The sequence below is a fragment of the Talpa occidentalis genome, unplaced genomic scaffold (assembly GCF_014898055.3).
Source record: "Talpa occidentalis isolate TD23 unplaced genomic scaffold, MPIMG_talOcc4v2.1 talOcc4.12, whole genome shotgun sequence".
Classification (NCBI taxonomy): domain Eukaryota; kingdom Metazoa; phylum Chordata; class Mammalia; order Eulipotyphla; family Talpidae; genus Talpa; species Talpa occidentalis.
This window is the reverse complement of record NW_023601212.1, coordinates 4,169,781-4,192,041: the sequence shown is the minus strand read 5'-3', so window position 1 is coordinate 4,192,041 and position 22,261 is coordinate 4,169,781. Positions and strand designations below refer to the sequence as shown.

The following is a 22,261-nucleotide window of genomic DNA, read 5'->3' as shown; positions in this document are numbered from 1 at the left end:
CCCTCACAGCCCCCACCCAGGTGAGTCTCAGAGCCCAGCAGGCACTTGTGACAGGTCCAGAGAAAATGCAAACTGAGAAGTTCTGCCTCAGGTCACAGAGATCAAACCAGGCTCAGGGACAAGAGGTTCCCTTGTTCTCTTGCTTGACTGACTCGTCAATTCATAATTAATTTACTTAATTTGTGACTCAAGCTGTCCACTGCTCTCAACAATACAGAGATGGTGCTGACAGTGAAGAGACAGGAAGGAAAATCTGTTAGGATGAGACTGAAGGGGGAGTGGGAGGCTTAACGTGGTTCCAGCAACGTTAGACAGAGCCAAGAAGGTTTGGAGTTGAGGCAGCAGGAAATAAAGTGTTTAATGGGAAGGGGATACGGGAGTGAGCAGGGAGATGAGCAGGGCCTCTGTGTTGGAGAGATCCAGGGTAATGGGGGCAGATGACCTCACAGAGCAGCTGAGGAGAGGAACAGTGTGTAGTGTTCCCTCATAGCGGTGCTCACAGAAGTCATCCTTTTTCTTGAATGTCAGTTGGGGGAGACTAAAGAGTTTTACTTTGCCACCACTCTAGTACTGGCAAATCTGCAGTGTTTTGCTTGTTGGAATTTTGCTTTTTCTATTATAAATTTTGTTCATTCTAATAGTTCATTTACCCAAGGTTTCTGAGTTTTTATTCTGGTTTGTGATTCAAATATTCAAACATATTAGGAGTTTTCAAAGTAATAATTTTTTTGCACTAATTCTCCCACACATATAGAGCTTGTTGGACAAAATTTTCAAAGTTTTCAATTTTGTGTGGCCTCAGTCGAGCCTTTGTGTCCCACTATGTATTTTAAACATAGGCTGTTTTCTTGAAATCTTAGTACTAAGCTATTATACACCTTGTGCTCATGTCACATCTGTTTTTCCTCCTTACTCTGTCTCCTCACTTTTGTAATTTCATCTGTCGTATTTTCACTGAGATTTAATTGAATTGAAACAGTGTGCAAGTTGGAGAAAAACATGTTGATTTGACATATTTATATTTTGCAATATGATTACCACTGTAGCACTAGCTAACACCTCCATCCATGCACACAATGAATATTTTTTTTGTCACAAAATGATTCAGAGATAATCTCTCGACAACTTAGAAAGTTGTAAGAAAGTACTGTTGACTCTGTCACAATGCAGGAGATTCCAGAACCTTAATCATCCTGCAGCTTCAAGTTTGTATCCTGAAACAACTTCTTCCAAAACCCCACCCGGTCTGGGTAACAAATTTAAGTCTGTTTTAGGAGCGCACACAGAAGTGACGTGCAGTATGTCTAGTTCTCTGACTTCTGTCACATAGCAGAACGTTCTTAGGTGCCCAGGTTGTCACACAAGGCAGGGTGTCCTTCTTTCTCTTGACGGGATATTTTATTAGATAGATATTACATAGAGTGTGTATTATAATAACACAATATCCTGTGTGTGTATTACACATTATATGTTTTACATAATCCATGTATATTTTTTGGACAATTAAGGGCCATCCTATATGAATATAAAGCCTATATATTTTATATCTATACGTGTACACATTATTTTCTATATTCATACACTGATGGACTCGCAGGTTATTTCTAAATTTTGGCTCAATAAACAAGGGGATGCGGAGAGCTTTATGATGTCCTGTTTTCATGGCTTTTGTTACAGGGGAGTCTCACTTTGCTATTTTGAGGCTCCACTGTTCTCTTTTCCGCCCTGGCTGCAGTCGTGTATTAGCCACCAACAGCACCCCAGGCTCTCTGCGCCCCACCCCAGTGCTGACCTTTGGTCATCTCCCTGGGAGCTCTGTCAGCAGGTGTGAGGTGACAGTCCCTGGTTTGGATTTGCATCTCCCTGGTGAGTGATCCTGAGCACCCCCTTATGTGCTTGCTGACCATCTAGGTGTCTCCTCTGGAAAACACATATTTAGAAGCTCTCTGGTATTTGCACAGGCAATGACTTCCTTGTGACATGAAAAAGCAACCCCATTACAAGTGAGTGGAGTTACAGCAGGTCAGTTGGCCTGGGGGCCGTGGTGTCCAAGGTAACTGTTCTCAGCCCGGCCTGGCCCTTCAATTGGGGCCTCACTCACATGGTCTTTCCCTCGTTAGCAAGAACTGACCTTTCAAATACTTCTCTCCTGTATGCGATGATGCAGATTCTTCTTACTGTGGCCTAAAGTCAGACCTGTCTTTACTCTGTGATGAAGCTTACCTACCCGCACACACATACAGAAATGACACACACACATACACAGGTACACACAACGGATGGACGAGAACTGTTAATCAATGGCCACGGTGTGTTCAGACAATGCACTCAGACATTTTCCTATGGGCTTTACTTGTTTTATTCTACTTCATTCATGTAAACCCAGGTCTGACCCCCTAATGGATGTGAGTCTCAGGATATGAAAATTCCTCTTGCGTGTTCTCCAAACTATTTTAGCATTTCATGTCTGTCTTTCTCAACTTGTCATTATTTTTTTGTGAGACCATATTGTTCATCTAGCTCATGCAATATGTATTTATTTATCTACTATTCTCAACTAAAGGAAATCAGGGTGAGGTGTCAGAATATAGTGATTACATTAATTTCTCACTTAATATCATGGATATATTCCTGGAAACTGCAACTTTTAGAGAAATGATATATCACAAAACCAATTTTATCATAAGTTCATCAATATAAACACGAATTAAATTTCCTATGGCAGATTTCTGGTCACAGATACATCACCAAACTTGTGAGACCCTGTCACTGTTACTATTAAACTCTAGTTGTATTCATCATCTACTCATTTATCTCCCAATCAGCTTAGTCCAGTCAGAGTTGAAGGTAACTGGAACCTGCCAAGAAGCAGATGGTACACAGGAACTGACTCTGACAGGATGCTGTTCAGATGCAGGGCAGTGGGCCACACTCACCGCGGGTGGGAGTGCAGCCTGGTCCAGCCCTCACAGAGAGCAGTGAGGACGTGTCTCAAAGCGGAAACATGGATCTGCCATTTGACCCAGTAATTCCACTCCTAGGCATCTGTCTAAAATATTCAAAAAACTAATTGGAAAGAAACTTGCTCTGCCATGTTTATTGCAGCACTATTTATTATAGTGGAAACTGAATAGAGCAAGATGATGTAGTGTATACACACAATGGATTACCACACAGCAATGAAAAAGATGAACTCATGCCACTTGTGGCAACATGAATGGAGCTTGAAATAATAATGTTAGGTGAAATAAGTCATGATAAAGCAAAAAGATGGTGTGACTAATATGTGGAATATAAAGTAAATAAATGAACAGATTAATACAACATGAAAAACTAACCCTTGATGGCTGACTACAGAGCTGAGACACAAAGGGTGATACTGGGCGAAGGAGAAGAACAAAGAGAGATAGAAGAATAAAGGTCTGAAGTGGTGGAATAGGGGTGAGTGGGTGTGGGTGCACTATGGTGGCAATATCTGGTGGGGGTTCCCCAGTACTACCACAGTTACAAAAAAATAAATGAATAAATAAGTAAGGATACAGGGCGAGTTTCTGTGTGTTTAGGTATCCAGCGTGTTAAAATGCAGAGGTAAATAACAACTTTCTTTACAACATTTCTGGAAAGCTGATTCTTTGAAAAGTAAACACTTCCTATTTTCATTGTCCTCAGTGATTTGATTTACAATCCTCAGCTGTGCTTCAATGCACAGGACAAAATGCCCTAAAAGTGGATCAGAAAGTGTGTGTGTGTGGCTGAAATAAGGGAAATAATCCTTATTACAGGTAAAGGAAGCACAGATCGGACATCTGTCCCATTGAAGCTGTCTTCTACAATCTAGCCTTTGGAATTTAGATGAAATGTGAGGGAAAGACATTACAGTTTGGCACAGCACATGTAACACAACCTACACACTAGAAGATCAGCAAATGTACAATGTGACAGGCAGGAACTTCGCACGGCAACAGGATGTTAGGGCCTCCTGCCAACCTCTCATCTCACCCCCTACCTGGAGTGCCCCTCCTGTCACACCCCTACTTCTGGTTCTGTCACTATGCCAGGAACACTGGCTATTTCCCCAAGCCCAATGTCCTCAGGCATATATTGTTACCACGTGATGGCTCCTTTATATAAAAAAATCCTGTTGATTTCAAAATTTTGTTCAAAGACTCATAATCGGAAGTGATTATCACATTTCCTCTAGAATCCACCTCTTCGTCCAAATGCATTACTTTACTTAACAAAATAATCACCATATGAAATATTATTTACCAAGACCACACACATACTAGAAGAAAACTTGTTTGGGGCTAGGGTATTTCTTTTTCTTTTTTTTTTAAAGGATTTATTTACTTATTATGTATGCATAGAACAACTGGGGTACAGGCCAGAGGTGTGGGGGGTAAGAGGACTCACTGGATAATAGTGTAGAGCAGGACAGTCAGATCTACTGAAATACACTGCAGGGGAGCAGTTGGTGAAAAGGAGAGGTCTGCTGCACCATGTGGGTAGCTCCCTGGCTGGGGATTGAACCCAGGATGTTGCATAGTGCTGAGAGTTAACCTCTAGGCCACCAGGGAGGCCCTAGGGCTAGGATATTTCGAAGTCGGTCTCACTGCTTTTTCTTCATAATTCCAACAATACTTGGATAATATAATTAGTCAAACATATTGAAAAGAAGAACTCAGGAAATTTTCAAAGAAAAATTTGACTTGGAAAAATGCTTGTATTAGATATACCCATGGCTAATTATTTTCAGCAACAGGGAACAGGCACTAGCTCAGTAACATGAAATTGATTAACTGAATGTATTTAAAATAAAATCACACCATTTAACCTCATTCCTTGATTGCTCTGCTGTGGTTAAGTTTGCATTACTTCTGTCTCCATCCCCCAGGCTCACCAGCGACCTGGCGCCAGGAAACCAAACCCACCCCACAGCGTTCACCCTCCTGGGGCTCTCAGAAGAGGCCTCGCTGCAGCCCCTCCTCTTCTGGGCATTCTTGGCCATGTACTTGGTCACGGTCACTGGGAATCTCCTCATCATCCTGGCCATCGTCACGGACCCCCGCCTGCACACCCCCATGTACTTCTTCCTCGCCAACCTGTCCTTTGCCGACATCGGCTTCACCTCCACCACCGTCCCCAAGATGCTGCTGAACATCCAGACACAGAACAAAGCCATAACCTACGCGGGCTGTCTCAGCCAGGTGTTTTTCTTCTTACTCTTTGGAGTACTGGACACCTTCCTCTTGACAGCCATGGCCTATGACCGGTTTGTGGCCATCTGCCATCCCCTGCACTACATGGTCATCATGAACCCCCAGTTCTGTGGCCTCCTGCTTCTTGCATCCTGGGTGGTAAGTCTTCTGGATTCTCTATTACACAGCTTAATGGTTTTGAGACTGTCCTTTTGCTCACAGATGCAAATCCCTCACTTCTTCTGTGAACTGACCCAGGTGATCCAGCTTGCCTGTTCTGACACCTTCCTCAATGAGCTGGTGATATATTTAGCAACGGGGATTCTGGGGATCATTCCTCTCAGTGGCATCCTTTACTCTTACTCTAAGATTGTGTCCTCTGTTTTGAAAATCTCCTCAGCGAGCGGCAGGTACAAAGCCTTCTCCACCTGCGGGTCTCACCTCTCCGTGGTCTCCCTGTTCTACGGGACGGCGCTCGGCGTGTACCTCAGCTCTGCCGCTACCCAAGACTCCAGGGACAGTGCAACAGCCTCGGTGATGTACACGGTGGTCACCCCCATGCTGAACCCCTTCATCTACAGTCTCAGAAACAGGACATAAAGCAGGCCCTTGGGGAGGCTCTTCAGCTGCAGAGCAACCCCAACGTGACGGGGGCCGCTTCCTCAGATTGTCTGGTCGGGAGCAGCAGGGTCACAGTCCGTGGACTAAGTCATGATCCTGTCCTCAGTTAGTCAGAGATAATCTGTGGTTTGTCTTAGGAACAGAGTTTGATATCACTCTTTTATACATTATTAATATGTTTTCTGTATTTCCTTAATTATTTTTAACTGTTCTGTATACTGGGTTCCATATTAAGAGAAGCATGGTGTGCCTGAATTTTTCTTTAATAAAATGTTTCCAACAAGAAATAGGGCATTTACAAAATAATAAAAAGAAATGAAGGAAAAAATATGTACCACCGTGTCAGGTAAAAACAAACGATTACAGTATATCTGCGGAAAAATCTGGTCAAAACAAAGTATCCATTAGTGTCATCCCTGACTCTGTCCTTTACTTCCTTCAGTTGGGTTCTTTGTTCTGACCCATAATACTCCAGAACTCTTGTTCAGCTTTTATTGTCATGCAGGCAGATGGATGGCGATCAACTCCATGGGCCTCTCTGCCTGGGGAAGCTGTTATTCACATTCATATTTGAATAATTCTCCAGGGTGGAGTGTTCTTGGCTGGAAGTCCTTGTGTTTAGGATCTTGAGCACTTCCTTCCTCTCCTGTCCTGGAGGGTGACTGGGGAAAAATCTGAGGAAAACCTAATTTAGATGCATTTGCAATTCTCTCTTCTTTCAGGTCTTCTATAAATTCTTCTCCTTTTTCTGACTTTTTTTTTTTTTAATAATAAATTTTATTTTTATATTCCCCCATACAATTGCAAACGCCCCATTCTGACCCCAATCCTTCCCCTCCCGCCCCCCACCCCCAAAAAGTGTCTCTGGTTCATAGTTTTTTGTTGATTTTGATTTTCACTTTCTTATATTCCTTTTCCTGGTCCCTTATTTAAGTTTTCTAGATTCCTGCTATGAGTGAGACCGTCCGGTATTTTTCTTTTTCTTTTTGGCTTATTTCGCTGAGCATGATCCCTTCCAGCGCCATCCATGTTGCTGCAAACTGCATGTGTTTATCTTTTTTGAATGCTGAGTAATATTCCATGGTATATATGTACCACGTCTTCTTGATCCAGTCATCTATTTTTGGGCATTTGGGTTGTTTCCAAAGCTTAGCTATTGTAAACAGTGCTGCTATAAACATAGGGGTGCAGGTGCTCTTTGGAGTTGATGTTTCTGTGTCCTTTGGGTAAATACCTAGGAGTGGAATTGCTGGATCCTATGGAAGCTCTATGTTTAGTAGGTCCAGAAATCTCCACACAGCTCTCCATAGTGGTTGGACCAGTTTGCACTCCCACCAACAGTGCAGGAGAGTTCCTTTTTCTCCACACCCTCGCCAACATTTGTTGTCGCTAGTTTTTTTAATATGTGCCATTCTCACTAGTTTGAGATGGTATCTCATGGTAGTTTTGATTTGCGTTTCCCTGATTACAAGTGATGTTGAACATTTTTTCATATGCCTGTTGGCCATTTGCATTTCCTCTTCAGAGAAGTTTCTTTTTATCACTTCTGCCCATTTTTTGACTGGATTATTTTCTTTGTTTTTGTTGAGTCTCATCAGCTCATTGTAGATTTTTGTGATCAGTCCTTTATCATTAGTGTTGGGTGCAAAAATGTTCTCCCAGTTGGTGGGGTTTCTCTTTGTTTTTGTTATTGTCTCTTTTGCTGTGCAGAAGCTCTTTAATTTGATGTAGTCCCAGCTGTTTATCTTTGTCTTCACTATCACTGCTTTGGGTGATGTGTCTGTAAAGATGTCTTTGATGTGCAAATCCCGTAGTGTTTTGCCTATATTTCCTTCTATGTATTTTATGGTTTCAGGTGTTATGTCTAGTTCTTTAATCCATTTTGAGTTGATTTTTGTGTATGGTGAGAGGTAGTGGTCAAGCTTCATTCTTTTGCATGTAGCGACCCAGTTTTCCCAGCACCATTTATTGAACAAACTTTCTTTGCTCCAATGCATAGTCTTTGCTCCTTTGTCAAAGATTAGTTGACCATAAATCTGTGGGTTTATTTCTGGATTTTCTATTCGATTCCATTGGTCTGTATGTCTGTTCTTGTTCCAATACCATGCAGTTTTGATGATTATGGCTTTGTAGTATAGTTTGAAGTCTGGGAGTGTGATGCCTCCATTTCCTTCTTTTTTTTTCAGTAGAGCTTTGGCTATTCGGGGTTTTTGGTGATTCCATATGAATTTCATCAATAATTGTTCTATTTCTTTGAAGAATGCCATTGAGATTTTGATTGGAATAGCATTGAATCTGTATATTGCTTTTGGTAGGATGGCCATTTTAATAATGTTTATTCTTCCAATCCATGAGCAGGGAATGTCTTTCCATTTCTTTGTGTCTTCTTCTATTTCTTTTAAAAGTGTTTTATAGTTTTCTTTGTATAGGTCCTTTAACTCTTTTGTTAGATTTATTCCCAAATATTTGATTTTTTTTGTTTCGATAATAAAAGGGATGGTTTTTTTGATTTCTTCTTCTTCAGATTTATTGTTTGTGTATAGGAAGGCTACTGACTTTTGCGTGTTGATTTTGTATCCTGCCACTTTACTGAATTGATTGATGAGTTGAATTAGTTTTTCTGTGTAGATTTTGGGGTTATCTATGTATATTATCATATCATCTGCAAATAGTGATAGTTTGACTTCTTCTTTTCGTATTTGGATTCCTTGGATGTCTTTCTCTTGTCTTATTGCTCTGGCTAGGACTTCCAGTATTATATTGAAAAGCAGTGGTGAGAGTGGACATCCTTGTCTTGTTCCAGATCTTAATGGAATTGCTTTCAGCTTTTCACCATTGAGAATGATACTGGCTGTTGGCTTGTCATAGATGGCCTTTATGATGTTGAGGTATGTTCCTTGTATCCCAAGAATTTCAAGGGCTTTTATCATGAATGGGTGTTGCACTTTGTCGAAAGCTTTCTCAGCATCTATTGATATTATCATATGGTTTTTATATTTCTTTTTGTTGATGTGTTGGATAATGTTGATTGATTTTCGGATGTTAAACCATCCTTGTGCCCCTGGAATGAATCCAACTTGGTCGTGGTGAATTATCTTATGGATACATTGTTGGATTCTGATAGCTAAAATTTTATTGAGGATTTTTGCATCAGTGTTCATTAGGGAGATTGGCCTATAGTTTTCCTTTTTTGTGTTGTCCTTATTCGGTTTTGGTATTAGTGTAATATTGGCTTCGTAGAACGTGTTTGATATTGTCCCTTCCTTCTCAATTTTTTGGAAGAGTTTGTGAAGGATAGGCACTAATTCGTCTCTGAATGTTTGGTAGAATTCATTTGTAAATCCATCAGGTCCTGGGCTTTTGTTTTTGGGGAGGTTTTTTGATTACCATTTCAATTTTGCTGCTTGTAATTGGTCTGTTTAGGTGTTCTATTTCTTCTTTATCTAGTTTTGGGTGATTGTAGAGTTGTAGGAATTTGTCCATCTCCTCTAGATTGTTGAACTTGTTTCCATATAACTGTTCATAGTAGTTACTGATTATTCTTTTGATTTCTGCTGTGTCCGTTGTGATTTCTCCTCTTTCATTTATGATCCTGTGTAGTTGTGCTTTCTCCCTTTTTTCCTTTGTGAGCCTGGCTAGGGGTTTGTCTATTTTATTTATTTTTTCAAAGAACCAGCTCTTGGTTTCATTGATCTTTTGGATTGTTTTTTTAGTTTCAATTTCATTTATTTCTGCTTTGGTTTTTATTATTTCTTTTCTTCTACTGGTTTTGGGTTTTTTTTGTTGTTCTTTTTGTAGATCTTTGAGCTTCAAGATTAGGTTGTTTCTTTGAGTTCTTTCTTGTTTTTTGATGTGAGCTTCTATTGCTATATATTTTCCAAAGGTGGGATGTCACGGTGAAGGTCATTTTCACTTTGAAATTTGGGTGTTATCCCTACTTCCTGGACATTCATGCTTCTTTCATGCTTTAGTAATGATGTTTTTGAAGGGTGTCCCTCCTCCCTTCTCCTTCATCTTCTGGGTTATCCACTATCCCTATGTTTCCACTTCCAGTTGAGTCTAACATTTTTTGTAGTGTTTCCGTATTTTCCCATGTCTGTCTTCTTTCTCTCTGTTTTCCTAATTATGTGATTTATACATTTGGATCGTCAAGCTCTGAAGTTATTTTGTTTGCCTTTTTAGTTCTACCTAAAACACTTTCTACATTTGTGGTCATTTGCATTCAGAGACTCTTTTGTGTTCTCTTAATCTTGTCCATCTCTTTGGTGAAGACTCTCTGGTTCTTTATCTTCTTTCCAGGTCTCGCAGCTGCCCGTCTGCCCTGAGTCACCTCCCATAACTCACGGGTGTATTCAATGTTGTTGCTCCACGTCGCTGAGACTCCTCTGCTTCTCTCCCCTGTATATGAGCCAGAACTTCTGTTCTGATCCTTTTTTTCCTTCTTGTGCTCAGATGTTCCTTGATTTCTAAGTATTTATGTCACCTCATTGCCAGGTTTATAGTAGGTCAGAGTTGACTGCTTCTCTTCTAGTTTACCTTGGCGTGAGGTGGGCAGTGGGGAGTCTGGGACTTAAGTATTATCTCAGTTTGTTGAGAAGTGAACTCTGTCACCTCCACCTCCTCCCCCTCCCTCTACAGAAGCTCCAATTGGTCTTCAGTTGTCCTCACCTCCCTCCCCACCTCCTTCAGGTCGTTCCTGCCATGGATTGAGTCTCCTAGTGATGGAGCTGGGTCTAGTCCACAGGGTTCCATCTCTGGACTCAGCTGGCCTGGATATGAAGGGGGCACCTGATAGGCCGTGTGCCCATTGCACCGCTGTGGCCACAGGCAATGACACCACAGCCACCTGCCCTGCTGTCCACTGAGGGACCCGGGTTGCAAATGCTGCAAGTCTGCTTGATACTTTGCAAAGAAGTGATGTGTTCTCTGTCCCACCGTGCTTTCCCTGCTCTGGGATCCATTACGAAGCCGTCTGGTCACTGGTCACTGAGCTCACAGGGTCCCAGGCCAGAAGCAGAAACACTTATTTACGTAATGTTGGTGGAATGTAAACTTGTGCATCTGTTATGGAAAGCAATATGTAAAATACTTAAAAATTTAAGAATACAAGTTCCCTATCATCCAATTGTCTCACTTCTGAGTATTTAGGTGGAAAATACACACAAAAACCACACATTACAGAGGTATGTGCCACCCATATTCACGGCAGTGGTTTCACAACAGCCAAGAGGTAGAAACAATCCAAGTGATCGACAGATGGAAAAAAAGATGTGGTATATGTGTATCATGGAATACTATTTACATAGTAAAAAGATGAAATTGTGCCATTTGCACAAGAGAATTATCCTTACTGATATAAGCTAAGCACACAAAGTCAAATATCCTATCATATGTGATAAAGAAAACAAATAAACAGATCATGTCAATAAAACAAACTATACTTTTGGACTATATAAGAACATTTAGTGGCTAACAGAAAGATGGGCAAAGGGAGGTGATTAATCAGAAACAGAGGGCAATGGTATAATGAAAGGCAAAGCTAAACTTTTGGCAGTGAACTTAATGTTGCATATACACATGATGACTAATAATCATGCATACCTGAAATTAAAAGAAATAGAAAGTGACACAAGGAAATGGAAAGTTATTCTTGCTCATGGACTGGAAGAATCAAGGTGGCCACAATGAACATCCTCCACAAAGCACTACACAGAGTCAACCCAACACATGATACTATCAACAGCACCTTCATGGAATAAAACATACATTACTGACATTCATATGGAACCACAAAAGACCCTGGATAGCAAAGCAACTCTGACAAAAAGGGGAAAAATTATGACAATACCAGACTTCAAACTATACTACAAAGCTATAGCAATTAAAACAATACTGGATGATTAAAATGGTCTGGCAACAATAACAGACACAGAGACCAAAGGGGTAGAATGAAGATCCCAGAAATTACCCAGACTTATAGGAATAGTTAAATCTACACATTAGGAGCCAAGAACAGATACTGGAGCAAGGAGCCTCATCAGTAAATGGTAATGGGAAAACTGCACACACATGCAAAAGAATGAAACTAGATGACTCCATCTCAAATCACACAAAAATCAATTCAAAATGAATAAAAGGGGCCTTCCTGCTGGTGCGGGGTTAAGCACCACACTGTGAAGCTGTCCACAGCCTGTCAACACGAGTTTGATCCCCCAGCTGGCCAGGGAGCTACCCACATGGCATGGCAGACCTCTCCTGACTTGCCCGCTGCTCCCCTCAGCAGTGCAGTTCAGTCACTATGCCTGTTCTGTTCCCCACTCTGTCTCTGGTAAATCCTCTTACCCTCCCGCCTGTCTGACCTGTACCCCAGCTCTTGTATGCATAAATAAATGAATCTTTAAAAAAACAAAATGAATAAAAGACTTTGATGTAAGACCCAAAATGATAACACACATAGAAGAAAACGTGGGCAAAACACTCTTCAAAATAAATTTCAGATGTGCTTGTGGAATCATCCCCAGCAGCAAGGGAAACAAAGGAGAACATGAATAACTGGGACTGTATCAATCAAAATGCTCTGTGCAGCACAAGAACACAGCACTAGAGCACAAGGACGGCCCACTAAAGGGAGGACATATTTGCACAGCGTAATTCTGACAATTAAATATACACAAAGAACATGGGTGTTGAGGCCCATCCTCTCCTGTTCCACATCACAGAGACATGCCAAGTTCAACGTGAGGTACCCAGCTGGTTAGGACACATCTGGTGGACAGAGAGAGGCTACTGGTGCAAGCCCAGTGAGCCATTAGATTCTCTGATGTAACATCGAATTATTTCCCAGAACCTGCCTAATGTGCATAGAGACCTAGTCGGGGGTGTGAAAACATCCCTATTGTGTGTGTGGGAACAAAGTGGACATCAGGATAGGAAAATTAAGGATACTAAGGACAAGAAAGTCTCACAACAAAGTGGATACTAAGGACAGAAAGTTAAGGAAACTCTATAGTCTTCCAAAGAAGATTTTCAGTACTGAGGCGAGTCGTCACAGTCACCACAAGCCCTTTCTCTGGCTGCTGCAAGAGCAATGGGCGACCCTCACTTGGAGTTCATTGTGGCGCCTGCTCCTGCCTCCCTTGGGGGCTGTCATGGGCCCTGCTTTGGCAGTGAAGACTGGTCAGGATTCAGAGGTTGCTCAGACAACTGCTGCTCGGATGACGTGGTGACCTGTGAGGATGGGTCGCCCGGTGTCAGGAGTGGACTGTTGTGGGCAGCACCTCACGCTGGCAGCAGTGAAGCGTGTTAGCAGCTCCCTGTGCTCTAAGCAGGACACGTGCTTAGTCTCGGGGGTCAGAGGAGGCGCACGGGCTTCAGAGTGAGTGCGGCAGTTGCCAAAATCTTCACTCTTGGGCCCTGCACATTTGGCTGGTTAGGAACACAGGCGTTGCCTTCTGGAGTTTCAAACATAAGGCTGCTGCAGTCACATCACAGTAAAAACAAAGAAGAAATTCCTATTTGCTTTTGCAAGAGTGCCATGATAACAAGGAGTTTGGTTGCTAAAGTTTTATATAGAGGACTCGGTTCTCAGCTTTACGAGAGAGGAACAGCACTACTGGACATATGATGGGGGTCTGTGCCCCCAACACATTTGTGCCTTGATGATCCAGGGCACCGAGTCAAGTTGGGATCCTCAGCACAGATTTTTAATTTTTTTTTAATTTTATCTATTTTTTACATCATTTTTCCTTTCTTGCACAATGTTTGCATTTTCATCTTGATTCTAGTCCCCACGCAATCGCCAGCACATTTGACAACTTGAACACAGAATTAGAACAGGTGCTGGGTGGTTACACCATGAAGGACGGGGAGTAACAAAACTGGATGCACTTGACATCTAATCTAGTCTCTCGGGATCAGAGAATCATTAAGGAACTTTCCTTTTGCCCAACCCAGTGTCCACAGGGAACTCATGAGCTCAGAGCTTGGAGCAGGAGAGTGAGGTGTGGCTAATGAGACCGCGTGGAGGGCGGTAAATACCCTGTCTCCCTCGGTCCCTCAGACTGTCCAACCCGGGACCGGAGAGGACATGATTCCTGTCTGTGGAGCCTGATCTCTGCCCAGGGACAAGTCCTTGGCACCCTCCTGAGATCCTGTCTGTGACACAGCCCAGATCCATCCTCAAGCGTCCAGGAGGGACTCAGACGCTCCATGGAGAAGCCCCCCTCACAGCCCCCACCCAGGTGAGTCTCAGAGCCCAGCAGGCACTTGGGACAGATCCAGGGAAAATGCAAACTGAGAAGTTCTGCCTCAGGTCACAGAGATCAAACCAGGCCCAAGGACAAGAGGTTCTTCCCTTGCTCTCTTGCTCGAATGACGCATCAATTTTTAATTAATTTACTTAATTTGTGACTCAAAACTGCCCACTGCTCTCAACAATACAGAGATGGTGCTGACAGTGAAGAGACAGGAAGGAAAACCTGTTAGGATGAGACTGAAGGAGGAGTGGGAGGCTTAACATGGTTCCAGCAAGTTAGGACAGATTCAGGAAGGTCTGGAGCTGAGGCAGCAGGAAATAGAGTAATGTGAAGGGGACATGGGAGTGGACGGGGTGATGAGCAGGGCATCTGTGTTGGAGAGATCCAGAGTAATCGGGGCGGACGACCTCACAGGGCAGCTGAGGAGAGGAACAGTGTGTAGTGTTCCCTCACAGCAGGTGCTCACAGAAGTCATCCTTTTTCTTGAATGTCAATTGGGGGAGACTAAAGAGTTTTACTTCACACCCACTCTAGTACTGGCCAATCTGCACAGTTTTGCTTGTTAGAATTTTGCTTTTTTCAATTACAAATTGTTCTCGTTCTTACAGTTTATTTACTTACAGCCTTAGCTTTTATCCTGGTTTTTCTTTCAAATATTGAAATAGAATGAGAGTTTTTCACAATAAATATGTGGCAGTTAATTCTCCCATATATGTAGAGATTGTTGTACAAAATGTTTGAAAGTTTTCTTTTTTTTTTTTTTTGTTTGAAAGTTTTCAATGTGTGTGTGGGCCTCAGTCGATCCTCTGTGTCCCACCATGTATGTTAAACACAGGCTGTTCTTGCAGTCTGAGTAGTACTAAGCTCTCATACACATTGTGCTCAAGTCACATCTGTGTTTCCTCATTACTGTGTCTCTTCACATTTGTGATGTGATCTGTTGTATTTTCATTGATATTAGTTGACATGAAACAGTGTGAAAGTTGGAGACAAACATGTTGAGTGGATATAGTAATCTACTGCAATATGATGACCACTGCAGCACTAGCTGACCCCTTCTCAATACACAAATTAATATTTATTTTTGTCACAAAACGTTTCAGAAATAATCTCTTCACAACTGGGAAGGTTGCAGGAAAGCACTGCTGACTGTCACATGCAGTAGATGTGCAGAACCTTGTTCATTCAGCAGCTTCCAATGTGTGTCCTGAAACAACTATTTACAACTGTCCCACCCCGGTCCCTGTAACCAATTCAAGTCTGTTTCAGGACCCACACAGAAGTGATAGCAGTATCTGTAGTTCCTCGACTTCTATCACGGAGCAGAATGTTCTCAGGTGCCTTTGTGTTGCCTTCTTTCTCTTGGATATCATGTGATATTTTACTATGTAGAATGTGTACTATAACAACACCATATCCTGTGTGTGTGTTACTCATTACACGTTTCACATAATCCATGTATTTTCATTTGGACAGTAAGAGCAATCGTATACACATATAATACAGCGCATATATTTTTTATATCTACATATGTACACACTATGTCCTGTATTTGTCCATGATGGACTTATGGGTTATTTCTACATTTTGCTCACTAAGCAAGGGGCTGCAGACAGCTTTTCAATGTCCTGTGTTCATTTCCTTTGTACATGTATGAAGAGAGTGCAGGGGAGTCTAACTTTGCTATTTTGAGGCGCCTCTGTTGTCTTACCCAACCTGGCTGAAGCGGTGTATTATCCCACTGACAGCACCCCAGGGCTCTCTGTGTCCCACCCCAGTGCTGACCTTTGGTCATCTCCCTGGGAGCTCTGTCAGCAGCTGTGAGGTGAGGCTCCTGGTTTGGATTTGCATTTCCCTGGTGAGTGATCCTGAGCACCCCCTCATGTGCTTGCTGCCCATCTAGGTGTCTCCTCTGGAAAACACATACTTAGGTGCTCTCTGGTATTTGCATAGGCAATGACTTCCTTGTGACATGAAAAGCAGGAAGCCACACGTGGTGCTACATGAACTGAAAAGCTTCTGCATACAAGAGAGACAAAGGGACGATGGGCAGCCAATTTGTTCCTAAAAACAGCCTCCACCTTCCATCTCCTGGATCACATTCTTCTGTATTCAAAGGACAATCTCGATCTATTCCTCAAGCCTATGGAATCCATTGTTGTTTCTCTAGGGAGAAATGAGAGCTTTGGATCTGCAGTTTCCACTGCTTTGGAGAGAGTGTCATTTCCTCTTTTCATTTTCAAGTCTTTGCCAATTTACTTTTAGAGAACCTGTGGATGTGATTAAGTTCTTGTTATAACTATTCTTCCAAAGTCTTAGATTCTGCTCCACTGTGCTCTAATGCACTCATGTTGATCCCGGTATATTTAACCAGGCTTTATTTTTCCCACTACTCCATTCATTTTATGAATTACAGTTCCTTGACATAGTTTCTATATGATGAACTCACAAAAGTGAGCAAACAAGCTGAAGTTCCTGCTCATGTGGATGTTACGTTATGACAGAGAAGGTTGAGGACAAGGAAATAGCGCATGTGGGATATGATGGTCTCAGGAATAAACAACAGGGAGGAAAGGGACAGACTGTTGGGGCATGAGCAGGATTTTATGGAATATTGTCTGGGGAGGACACTGCTTGTTGGACCAGGAGCAAAACAAGGACCAGTTTATCTGTGTCAAAGAGAGATCAAAACACAAACCCAGGGAAAGCAAAGAATCAATCCAGAAAACAAAAAACCAGAGGAGGGACCAGCTCACTCACTCTGTATCATGTGCAGTGTGTGGTCACATAGTGGGAACAGGTACAAAAACAGCACTCAGATCAGGAGCCTACTGTCTACCCCACTATAGGCGAGTGGAGGGACAGCGGGTCAGTCGGCCTGGGGGCCCTGCTGTCCAAGGCAACTGTTCTCCACCCGGCCTGGCTCCTCAGCTGGGGCCTCACTCACATGGTCTCTCCCTCATTAGCAAGAACTGACCTTTCAAATACTTCTCTCCTGTATGCAATGGATGCCAGATTCTTCTTACTGTGGCCTAAAGTCAGACCTGCCTTTACTCTGTGATGAAGCTTACCTACCCACACATACATACAGAAATAACACACACATGTACACGCGTACACACAACTGATGGAAGAGAACAGTCAATGTCCACGGTGTGTTCTGACAATGCACTCGGACATTTTCCTACAAGCTTTGCTTGTTCTATTCTACTTCACTCATGTAAACCCTGGTCTGACCGCCTAATGGAGGTGAGTCTCAGGATATGAAAATTCCTCTTGCGTTTCTCCACAACTAGTTTAGCATTTTCCAGTCTGTCTTTCTCAACTTGTCATTATTTTTGTGAGACCATATTCTTCATCTAGCTCATGCAATATGCATTTATTTATCTACTATTCCCAACTCAACTAAGTCAGGGTGGGGTGTCACAGTATAGTGAATACATTAATTTCACACTTAAATATCATGCATAGATTCTTGGAAACTACAAGTTTAAGTGAAATGATATACTGTAAAGCAAACTATCGTTAGTTCATCAAAATAAACACGAATTAAATTTCCTATGGCAGATTTCTGGTCACAGAAACATCACCAAACTTCTAAATAAAGACCCTGATGCTTCTCATATTAAACACTATTTTTATTCATCATATTTTCATTTATCTGCCAATCAGCCTTTCCCAGTCAGGAATACAAAGTAACTAAATTAACAGAGTAAGAGAAGCTGGGAAACTAACCCTTGACAGCTGAGGACAGAACTGAACCATCAAAGGGGGAGCTGGGGAGGGGGGAAGGGGAAGAACAAGGCAGGAAGGAAGCACAAGGGTCTGGGGTGGTGGAATATGGGTGCGTGCGTGTGGGTGCACTATGGTGCCAATATCTGGTGGGGGCTCCCCAATACTACCTCAGTTACAAATGAATACATGAATAAATAACTATGGACACAGGAAATGGTTCTTTGATCTTAGGTATCTAGTGTCTTAAAATGCAGAGGAAATAACTTTCTTTACAACAATTCTGGATAGGTGGCTCTTTGCAAAGTAAAACGCTTCCTATTTTCCTTGTCCTTAGTGATTTGATTCCAATTCTCAGCTCTGCCTCAATGCACAGGTCAAAATGCCCTAAGCGTGGATCAGAAAGTGTGTGAGTGGAGGAAATAAGGGAAATAAGCCTTATTACAGGTAAGGGAAACACAGATTGCACACCTCTCCCAAGTGGAAGCTGTCTTCCGTAATCAAACATTCAGAATTCAGAAGAAATATGAAGGAAAGAAATTATAGTCTATGGCGGGATTAAATGAGGGATCATTTATGCATGTAACACATAATGCTCACACTTAGGCACAGCACACGTAACACAGTCTACACACTAGAAGATGTACAATGTCAGGTGCAGGAACTTCACACGGCAGCAGGATGTCGGGGCCTCCTGCCCACTCTCTCATCTCACCCCCAACCTAAAGCACCCACTCCGGTCACATCCCTACTTCGTGGATCTGTAACTGTGCCAAACACACTCCTAGATTGCATCTTTGTCTGGCTATTTCCCCAAACCCAAATGTTCTTCTCATGCGTATATTGTTGCCACGTGATGTCTCCTTCATAGATAAATCCTGCTGCCTTCAGATATTTTTATTCAAAGTCTGTTAATTAGAAGTGATTATACAAGATTCCTCTTGATTCTAACTCTTCATCCAACTACATTATTTTACCTAACAATAGTAATCACCTTATGAAATATTATTTTCCCGTGACCACACACATACTTAGAAGAAAACTTGCTTGGGGCTTGGATTTTTCCTTTTTTATTTTTTTAAATTTTTTTTAAAGATTTATTTATTTATTCATACAAGCACTGGGTACAGTCAGAAGCGCGGGAGGGTGAGAGAATTCACCAGAGCCAGAGCGGGGAGCAGAGCAGGCAGAAGGACCGAAGTACACTGCTGAGGGGAGCAAGCACACTGCTGAGGGGAGCAGCGGGCGGCAGGAGAGGTCTGCGCGCCATGCGGGACCCTCCTCTGGTGGCCGGGGAGCAGCCGGGGATCGAACCGGCGTCACAGAGGCTGCGGGCAGCTTCACAACCCAGCGCTCAACCGCTGTGCCACTGGGGAGGCCCGGATTTTTCCTTTTTTAAAAAAATTATTTATTTATTACGCATGCACAGAAGAACAAGGAAGCAGGCCAAAGATGCAGTGGGTGATGCACTCACCAGAGACAGAGTGGGGGGCAGGACAGGCAGATCTACTGAAATACACTGCTGAGGGGAGCAGTGTGGAGACAGAAGAGGTCTGCTGTGCCATGTGGGTCGCTCCCTGGCCGGGGATCATACTCAGGCAGTCCCAGTGGTGGCCCTGAGACTTAGCCCCTGTGCTACAGGGCCACCTGAGGGCTAGGATTTTTCAAAGTCAGTCTCACTGCTTTTTCTCCATGATCCAACAATATTTGCATAATGCAATTGGTCAAATGTATTGAAAAGAAAGTATTAGGACATTTCAAAGAAAATTTTGACTTGGATATATGTTTACATAAGATGTAAGAATGGCTAATTATTTTCAGTATCAGGAGAAGGTGTTAAGTGTAACAGCCTTGAAAATTTTGGGTAACAGGTACTAGCTCTAAGAAATGAAATTGATTAACTGAATGTATTTAAAATAAAATCACCCCATTTAACCTCATTTCTTGATTGCTCTGCTGTGGTTAAGTTGACATCCTTCTGTCTCCATACCCCAGGCTCACCAGAGACCTGGCGCCAGGAAACCAAACCTACCCCACAGCATTCATCCTCCTGGGGCTCTCAGATGAGGCCTCGCTGCAGCCCCTCCTCTTCTGGGCATTCTTGGCCATGTACTTGGTCACGGTCACTGGGAATCTCCTCATCATCCTGGCCATCGTCACGGACCCCCACCTGCACACCCCCATGTACTTCTTCCTCGCCAACCTGTCCTTTGCCGACATCGGCTTCACCTCCACCATCGTCCCCAAGATGCTGCTGAACATCCAGGCACGGAACAAAGCCATAACCTACGTGGGCTGTCTCAGCCAGATGTTTTTCTCCATAATTTTTGCAGCAGTGGACACCTTCCTCCTGACAGTCATGGCCTACGACCGGTTTGTGGCCATCTGCCATCCCCTGCACTACATGGTCATCATGAACCCCCAGTTCTGTGGCCGCCTGCTTCTTGCATGCTGGCTGTTAAGTCTTCTGCATTCTCTATTACACAGCTTACTGGTTTTGCGACTGTCCTTTTGCTCACAGCTGCAAATCCCTCACTTCTGTGAACTGGACCAGGTGATCCAGCTTGCCTGTTCTGACACCTTCCTCAATGAGCTGGTGATATATTTAGTAGCGGGGGTTCTCGGGATCATTCCTCTCAGTGGCATCCTTTTCTCCTACTCTAAGATTGTGTCCTCTGTTTTGAAAATCTCCTCAGCGAGCGGCAGGTACAAAGCCTTCTCCACCTGCGGGTCTCACCTCTTCGTGGTCTCCCTGTTCTACGGGTCGGTATTCGGCGTGTACCTCAGCTCCACCACTACCCAGGACTCCAGGGACAGTGCAACAGCCTCGGTGATGTACACGGTGGTCACCCCCATGCTGAACCCCTTCATCTACAGTCTCAGAAACAGGGACATAAAGCAGGCCCTGTCGAGGCTCTTCCACTGCAGAGCAACCCCAACGTGACGGGTGCTGCTTCCTCAGATTGTCTGGTCGGGAGCAGCAGGCCTCACAGTCCATGGACTAAGTCATGATCTTGTCCTCAGTTAGTCAGAGATAATCTGTGCTTTGTCTTATATACACAGTTTAACATCAGTTTTTTTATGTATTATAAATATTTTTTCTGCATTTCCTAAATAATTTTTTTAAAAATATTTATTTATTTATTTATACAAGCACTGGGTACAGTCAGAAGCGTGGAGGGCTGAGAATTCACCAGAGACAAAGTGGGGAACAGAACAGGCAGAATGACTGAAGTACACTGCTGAGGGGAGCAGCGGGCGGCAGGAGAGGTCTGCGCGCTAAGTGGGACCCTCACTGGCAGCCGGGGATCGAACCGGTGCTGCAGAGGCTGCAGGTAGCTTTGCAGCCCAGTACTCAACCGCTGAGCCACCAGGGGAGGCCCATTCTAAATTATTTTGAACTGGTATGAACGCTGGGAAGTGTTAAAAAACAATCTGTGTGTCTTTTCTTCAGTGAAATGTTTAAAACAGGAAATTGGGTACTTACAAAATAATAGAAAGATGGAGGAAAACATATACAACTCGATCAGGAAAAAATAAGCAATTTATGGATTTTCTGCAGAAAAATCTTGTGATATCACAGTATCCATGGGTGTCCAGGGCTAATATTCACTGTCCCTTACTCTCTCCTTTACTTCCTTCCTTTCGATGCTTTATTGTTGACCCATAATACTTCTGTTCATGTCATTTTGCTAAGGGTTTGTGTCATTTTTTCTTTCTAGTACATGAACTCCTGTCAGTTTTTATGGTCAGGCAGGCAGACCTGAGGGTGACAAACTCATTGGCTTCTCTTTCTGGGAAGTCTTTATTCACATTCAAATTGAATAATTTTGCAGCAGAGAGTGTTCTTGGAGCGAAGTCTTTGTGTTTAGGATTATGAGCACTTCCTTCCTTAGGGATCCCTGTATGGAATTAGCTTTAGGACATCCTTTTCTCCCTAACATTTCCTCTCCTTTCCAGGAGGGAGACTGGGGGAAAATCAGAGGAAAGCCTACCTTGGATGCCTTTGCAAATCCTCCTCCATTCAGGCCTCCTGTACATCTTCTCTTTTTTTCTGATTTTTTTTTTGATTTAACAGTGGGGTGTCATGGTGTAGGTCATTTTCACATTGAAAGTTGAGTGTTCAACTCAAGTTGAAAGTTGAGTTCCTGGACATTTGTGCTTATTTCACTCTCGGTTTGGAAAATTCTCAGCTGTGGTTTTTTGAAGTTTGTCACTCCTCTCTTCTCTCTTCACCTTCCAGATTATCCACGTCTGTGGAGTCTGACGTTTTTTGTGTCGTTTCCTTATTGTTCCTGTGTCTGAGTCTCATTTCTCTCTGTTTTCCGAATTGGGTCATGTATATACTGGGATCCTCCATTTCTGAAGTTATTTCAGTGGCCCGTTTAATTCTATTTAACACACTTCCTATATTTGTGTTCATTCACTTTCAGACAGTCTTTTGTGTTCTCTTAA

The 22,261-nt window shown here is 42.9% G+C and overlaps 2 protein-coding genes across 2 annotated transcripts; both read left to right on the top strand.

The window, feature by feature from the left end:
- The first annotated feature begins 3,580 nt into the window (after positions 1–3,580).
- On the top strand, positions 3,581–5,798 carry LOC119239807 (olfactory receptor 7A5-like). Its single transcript, XM_037504200.2, has 2 exons — positions 3,581–3,588; positions 4,895–5,798. Exons 1-2 carry the CDS (start codon positions 3,581–3,583, stop codon positions 5,796–5,798), a joined length of 912 nt encoding a protein of 303 aa, XP_037360097.2.
- An 8,229-nt stretch (positions 5,799–14,027) lies between these two features.
- Positions 14,028–20,750, top strand: LOC129145437 (olfactory receptor 7A5-like). The gene is made up of 2 exons (XM_054692928.1): positions 14,028–14,059; positions 19,802–20,750. Exons 1-2 carry the CDS (start codon positions 14,028–14,030, stop codon positions 20,748–20,750), a joined length of 981 nt encoding a protein of 326 aa, XP_054548903.1.
- Positions 20,751–22,261: the final 1,511 nt, after the last annotated feature.

Excerpts from the sequence above, each read along its gene's own strand:
- LOC129145437 (XM_054692928.1), top strand. The coding sequence starts at position 14,028 with ATGGAGAAGCCCCCCTCACAGCCCCCACCCAG. Across the intron at positions 14,060-19,801 it reads CCCTCACAGCCCCCACCCAG|GCTCACCAGAGACCTGGCGC; the intron begins GTGAGTCTCAGA and ends TCCATACCCCAG.